Raw genomic sequence first — 7,380 nt, forward strand, 5'->3', positions numbered from 1 at the left:
CTATGAGTCGGGGCCGACTCGATGGCACATAACAACAACAATTATATAGGTAATATATATATTCTTGTTATCTTTTATATATATTGTACATATATATACAATAAATATAGATTTGTTCTTGCTATTTTGTTTTACATATTCATGTATTATATGTATATATAAAATAAATATACATTTATTCATCCACTAGCCACTCCATGGAAGAAAGATGAGATGCTCTGCTTCCATTAAGATTCAGCTTTGAAAACCCAATGGGGCTAGATATGAGTTGGAATCAAGCTTGCCAATGGGATTTGTATCTAACTCATTTTCCCATCCTCTGTCCTGTTTACGAGATTTAGGTCACTAAGAAATAGTCCCTGGTCCCACTCCTGACACCAGAAAAAAAGAAAAAGAAATAGTCATTGAAGACAATTTAATCTAATCTAAGCAAGTGAAGGGCAGTGATTTCACTACATACTAGAATAATCTGGGGAGTTTTAAATGCCAATGTCCCATACCTGACCCAAGACCTTGTAAATTAATGTCTCTAGTGGGGCTGGCCATCTGCATTTAAAAAAAAAAAAAACTTATCAGGTGATTCAAATGTGTAGCCAGCACTGAAAACACTGAGTAGAGTGAAACCTTTACAAGTTTTAGCCTTTTGGACCCTCCTTCCCTTACCAAATGAGAGGACTGGATTAGATGACCTGGATAGTCATCCAGCTCTCAAACTCTATGTTGTTGTTGTTGTGTTGTGTTGTTAGGTGCCGTCAAGTCATCTCTGACTAAAACTTTATGAAGATAGGGTCTATCCAGAAAACATCAGAGGATAAAAAATTAAAGTTAGATTATTCAGTTTTAGGGAGCTCTGGTGGCATAGTGCCTAAGGCATTTGACTGCTGACCAGAAGGCTGGAGGTTCAAACCCACCAGCTACTCCTCAGAAAGAAAGTTGGGCAATCTATTTCCATAGTGATACCACCTCAGGAACCCAAGGAGAGGTCAATATGAGTAGAATCTGACTCAACGGCAGTCAGTTTGGTTTTTGGTTTATTCAATTTTAATTTTTCTTCAATACAGTAACTTCTGAAGGGAGGAGGGGTGCTGCTAATAATGAAAGTTATAAATACCTGCTTCTAGGTTGAAGTTAGGGAGCTCTGGTGGCATACTGCCTAAGGCATTTGGCTGCTAACCAGAAGGCTGGTGGTTCAAACCCACAAGCCACTCTTGGGAAGGAAGGTTGGGCGATCTACTTCTGTTGTGCTGTCACCTTGGAAACCCAAACAGGGGTCGCTATGAGTTGGATCTGACTTGATGGCAGTGAACTTGGTTGTTGTCTTTGAAGTTGAATTTAAGACTGAATTTTAGCAATTAAAACCTATTTGAATTGACTAGAAGTACAGCCAGAATACTCCTTAGAAGTAAGGATGATGAAACTTTGTCTTACATACTTGGGACATGTTGTCAGGAGAGATCAGTCCCTGGAGAAGGACATGATGCTTGGTCAAGTAGAGGATCAACAGAAAAGAGGACGATCCTCACTGAGATGGGCTGACACAGTGGGTACACGAAAGGGAGCAAACAGCGCAATGACTTTGAGGATGGCAGAGGGCCAAGCAGTGTTTCATTCCATAATACATAAGTGTCACTATGAGTCGGAATCGATACAATGGCACCTAACAAGAGCAAGTGTTGTGCAGATAAAACTTAAATCTACATTCAAACATTTAGAAAAGTCAAGTGGCTCAGTGGATTAATTGTTGTTGTTGTTGTGTGCCGTGGAGTCAGACCCAACTCATAGCGACCCCTCCTTGGGTTTCTGAGGCAGTATCACTATGGAAGTAGATTGCCCCATCTTCCTTCCGAGGGGTGGCTGGTGGATTTGAACCGCCAGCCTTCTGGTTAGCAGTCAAGTGCCTTAACCACTATGCTACCAGAGCTCCAACTAAAACCATATCCTCCTCTCTTTCAATGCCACGATGATCAGAATTCAGACTCACATTCAAGTTCTCAGAAACTAATAAGAACATGTATTTAAAATCTGGAACTATTTTCTAATTTCAAATTTACATTTTTAGAATTTGAAAATTTTTAAATAACCTCCTTCCTAGTTATCAATGGACTGAAATTGCTCCTTTTTCTTCTTAGACAAAAATTATCTTACAAATGTTCTATGGACGTGTGGCTGTGAAGAATGCTAATTAAATGGAGAGCCAGATATTGACTCACTGCTGAACTGGATGCGAAATGAAAGGAAAGTCAGACTCCAGGAAAGAAGCAGAGCGAAACATAAAGAGAGATGACGAAATGAAGAAATTACTTAAAACAGAGGAAGAAATTAAAAGGAAAAACAAAGTTAAGGGAAAGACCGATAAGAAAAAGATATTTATTTCCCTGCTCCTCACTTGCTATATGAAACCCACGCCACCTGCCTCTCAACTCCAATAAAAACCAACTTTGCTGAGTAGATTCTGATTCAGCAACCTATAGGAAAGAGCAGAACTGCCCCAAAGAGTTTCCAAGGCTGTAATCTTGACAGAAGCAGACTGCTACTTCTTTCTCCTTCAGAGTAGTTGGTGGGGTTCAAACTGTTCCATTAGCAGTGGAGAGCTTAACAACTGTGCCACCAGGGCTCCTGAACCTCAACAGCACTCACCTATTCCCTACTTTGGGGGCAGTGACTGACTGTTCGCTGGAAGAATTCTCCCCTTCCATGTGGGAGACTTGGGTCCTATTCCCCACCAAGGCACCTCGAGTGTAGCGCCCACCTGTCAGCCAAGGTCTGCGTGTCGCTACGATGCTGAACACGTTTCAGTGCAGAAAGGCAGACGGGGCAGAAAGGCCTGGTGATCTACTTCTGAAAGTCAGCCAGTGGGAAGTCTGTGGGTCACAGCGGTGTAATCCCGTTGCCCGTGAGATCTCCACAAGGGTGGGGCCAAGCTGGCAGCTAACAACACCATTCTCTCATGTGGAACTTGGTGACTATTTTGTTATTTGCATAGCTGTCTCCTAGACATCAGGAAACTGAAGAAGTGCTTTTCAGTTACACTGTCTTCTAAGAAAACTAGATTTAGGTGGCTTACAGAATCATCTGTTTCATCTCAATAAACTCACTATTGTCGACACAAGAAAGAATGACTCCTGAGCCAAAAGTGTCTTATTTGGGATCATTTACTCAATCATTATTCATTTGAACATGTATCGTGATTAATTAACCAATCAGATTCCCAGTCCACAGGAAGGTTGACAGTGGAAGGGGAAGAGAGGTAGAAAAACCAGTAGAAACAGAGAGATAGAGAAAGACTAAGATCATATTATGGCCATGCACTAGGAAAGAGCCACTAAATAATTAAAATCAACCCCTTTTACTCAGGACAAGGAGCTCTGGTGACATAGTGGGTAAGGTATTTTGCTGCTAACCAAAAGGCCAGGGGTTCAACCCACCAGCTGCTCCACAGGAGGAAAATGAGGCAATCTACTTCCATAAAGATTTATAGCCTTGGAGACCCAATGGGGGTCACTATGAGCCAGAATCAATGTAACGGCAGTGGGTGGTTTACTTAGGACAACACTTACCTAGAGTCACACCAAAACTATCTGTGAAGGGTTTTTAGTTTGTAAAATACTGGGTTGAATTTGTGATTCAGAAAGCACCACAGGTCATTCTGATGAGAACTCCCAATTAGGAACCAGTGATGGTGTTACCTAGGGTGTGTCCCTTTCTTGCAATTTGAAAAATCTCAATTAGCAATCCTCTTTTCTGTGAGCTCTGCTATGGAGATATTAATGCACTATCTTTGTATAGTGATACAATATCACCCTCTCTTTCATCACTCCATACCTAACATTGAAAAGGTATTTAAGGAAGGAAAGAAAAGGAGAGGTGAGGGAAGGAAAGAGAAATGAGTCTCTGGGAGAGGAATATAGAAAAAAATGCACAAACTAGCGCATATTGCGATAAGATAGATTTTACAAACTGAGGGGTAGTTGAAAACCGTTGCCTGTGGGTAACTCACATCATACGGGGAACATGGAGCAGGATTTGGGAGTTTAGCTGCAGGGCAGTTTCAGAGTCTTTGTTTAAAGACAAGAACTGCCTTCAGGCCTCTAGGTTCCCTGTAGCAATCAGCCACCATACTGGGAAGCCTTCAGTTTGCTGGGCATTAGGGGATTTTCCTAGATTCTGAAATACAAGTAGATTTAACTCAGGAACATTCAAAATGGAAATGGCTAACTTTAGAAGGACTTATCAAATCAGAAAAGTTCATTTCTAACAACTAGCCACATGAAATTGACAAGTAATTCATATGTGTTCTGAAACATATAACTAATATAAACCTCCACAACAGTGGAAGAAAATTGTGCACAGACTAGGGTCCAAATCCTAGCTCTTCAGCTGATCAATTACAGAGCCCTAGATGTCTTTGCTGAATAAACCAGTAGCTGAGTTTTTATGTATGTAGGATTTTTTGGTTTTTTTATTTTTATTTTTATTTTGGTAAAAGAGGAGGAGGAAGATGGTGCACAGATAGCCATGGAGAGAGAGAAAAGGCAGATGGAGTAATGCAGGGCCAGTGAGGATCTGTCCCCGGCCAGTCCAAGAGACCATTAATTTTGCTTCCAATTAAGAGCCAGGGTATCGGCAGAAGAATGCTTTTCCGGAACCTACGTTCTCAGAAAGGTATTTTGTGGCAGCAGTGGCTCTCATGAACTGCCTCCCTCAGATAGCAGATACTGAAAAGGAAACTTTAGTCAAAGAATATGAGCACATTTATTTCTAAGCTTATATGAGTGACCTCCTAGAAACTCCCAGAAATAACTAGAGAAATCTTGAGAGAAATGGCCAAGGTCACAGTTACACATTTCAGGACTAACAACATAGTGTTAAGACAGACTTTCTTTGTCCCTCCAGGCTGGTGTGAGGTCTGGGAACATTAACAATTTATATTTCACAGATTTTTAAGTGTAGGAATTCAAACTAGCTGCCTTCTCTGAATCTGGATAGAATCTACGTTCTGACTAAATGAAGTTAAGTATGGTTTATGGCATTCAAGGGAGCTCTGGTAGCATAGTGCCTAAGGCACTTGACTGCTAACCAGAAGGCTGGTGGTTCAAACCCACCAGCCACTCCTCGGAAGGAAGATTGGGCAATCTACCGCCGTAGTGATACCGCCTTGGAAACCCAAGGAGGGGTCGCTATGAGTCGGAGACGACTCGATGGCACTTAACAACAATGACATTCAACATTTAATTTGGCGAATTAGATGGAAGGAGAGAAACAACAGCTCCCTCCTGTGTATGACTGCATCTTTCAAAAAGAAAAAAATGAAAGAACGCTGCCCTGCGGGAGTTCCCATCTTCCAGACTTTAAAAAGTTCAGTCAATTCAGATCCTTACATGTAATCGACAAAGATGAATCAGTCCTTGGCCAGGTTCCTGATTTCAGTAAAAAACATCTATATGAGTTTCATTTCTGATTTGAAATTTTTGCGGCTTCCAGGAGAGTAATAATCTTCATTTTATTGATAACTCAAGGCAGTTTTAATAGTCTGCATGTGGATGCTTAATAAAAATAAAATAATAATAATAGGCTTTCCATCTACTGCCAATGTTGTCAAAAGCCTTTGCTCTGACAAATTACAAGATGCGTGAAATACCAGGCCAAACAGTATCAAAGCATCTTGTATCTTCTTTATGCTGGCATTCACCTTCTTCTGAGAATCTTATCTCCTCACATTGGTAAAGCAAAGGATTTACGAAGAAAACCACCAGGGAATAAATTTTAACTTAAATGAAAATTCCTTTTTCACTTCAAAATATGATTTTCAAATAAATTTCTGCTTCCAAATCAGAAATTAGTCTTTAGGGATGCAGGGCGGCATGATGCTGAGTGAATAGATAAATACATTTTAAACACATGGTATAATTAGATTATTTCCAAGAACAAAAGCAGAATAGTTCCATTTCCTACTTATATTAACATTTTATGAATTTTATGTGACATTTTCTGATGGATTATTCTTTAGTGAGGAATGTGTAACCCTTCAAACCTGAGAAGTGAGAGATTGTTCTTCTTTACAAATGTACTCCCTCCTTTTGGAACAAGTGATTTTTATAGTATTGTAAAAACTCATATGCATCCAAACTAGAATCATGAAGGAAGATATTTCTCCAAATCACTTACCAAAACGACTGACACTCTCAACTCCATCCATAACTCCTTTGTAATCTAAATTTTCTTCTAGTCCAACCTGTTAAAGAAGAGTGACATTCTCAAAACTGGATAAAACATTACATTAACTATTCAATAAAAATGTAAAGATTGATGTCTTCCATTTTAAGTATTCAAAAGCAAGGTGCTCTAATGCATAGTGTTTTTTCCCCAGCGAGATAAAAACAATGCAAAACAAACAATCAAAACGCAGATAACTTCCACATTTCCACTAAGAAATTTTAAAATATGCTGTTTCACAGTTACTGTTATATAATTATGATACATCGCATACATAAAGAAGCAAATCTGTGGACTCATACAACAGGCTATTACAGTTGGAAGTGACCTACTCAATTAAGGAATACAAACGTCCCTTTTTAAACACAGAAACTAAGAGGTAGGTTTTGAAAATGACCACCAGTGATCATTCTCATTTTGAATGCTCCTTTTTATTAGAAATTGTGCCTTGATATTTCACATTAATATTTCATGTGATCAAAAATGGAATTAAGTTAGTGCTAAATCAATACATAATAATTACCTCAAATAAAACGGATAACGCTCTTAACCTCCCCTTTCCTTTAACTGCTTCCTCAAAACTTGAAAATCGGTCTGCATCAAAGCAGTAGATTTGCATCTGAAAATATTAAAAATGAGCTTTATTATATATAAGACTATACCAATCAGCCAAAAGACTTACTAATTTACCAATTCAATACATTTTATTAGAAAATTCTATGTTATTGTTGTTATGTGCCGTCGAGTCGGACCCTATTCATAGCAACCCCTCCTTGGGTTTCTGAGGCAGTATCACTACGGAAGTAGATTGCCCCATCTTCCTTCTGAGGAGTGGCTGATGGGTTTGAACTGCCAGGCTTCTGGTTAGCAGGCAAGTGCCTTAGGCACTAAGTTCTATAGATTGTAAAATTCTATATTACGTATAATTTCAAAATATTTTATCAATTACACATATATACAAGTACATTTACTGTCATTTATTATCCTTACTCACTGATCTGCACTGAACACTTTCCCTTGTTACCCTCCCGAGAGGCACCGGGTCTCCAGGAACAAGGTAAGCACGGGCAGGCTTGTGCTTACTCACTGATCTGCACTGAACACTTTCCCTTGTTACCCTCCCGAGAGGGACCGGGTCTCCGGGAGCAAGGTAAGCACAGGCGTAGC

General features: G+C 39.6%; 1 protein-coding gene across 1 annotated transcript in view; it reads right to left on the bottom strand.

Annotated features, from left to right (window-relative positions):
- PTPRZ1 (protein tyrosine phosphatase receptor type Z1) overlaps positions 1 to 7,380 on the bottom strand; it is a 172,959-nt gene that overhangs the window by 106,521 nt on the left and 59,058 nt on the right. Inside the window, exons 5-6 of the mRNA XM_042782531.1 lie at positions 6,737 to 6,832; positions 6,166 to 6,232 (exon numbers count right to left, since the gene is read on the bottom strand). Of these exons, the coding sequence (XP_042638465.1) occupies positions 6,166 to 6,232; positions 6,737 to 6,832 (163 nt within the window). The remainder of the gene's footprint in view (positions 1 to 6,165; positions 6,233 to 6,736; positions 6,833 to 7,380) is intronic.

This window comes from Orycteropus afer, unplaced genomic scaffold (assembly GCF_000298275.1).
Source record: "Orycteropus afer afer isolate SDZICR_OR568_19922 unplaced genomic scaffold, OryAfe1.0 scaffold00359, whole genome shotgun sequence".
In the NCBI taxonomy this organism is placed as follows: domain Eukaryota; kingdom Metazoa; phylum Chordata; class Mammalia; order Tubulidentata; family Orycteropodidae; genus Orycteropus; species Orycteropus afer.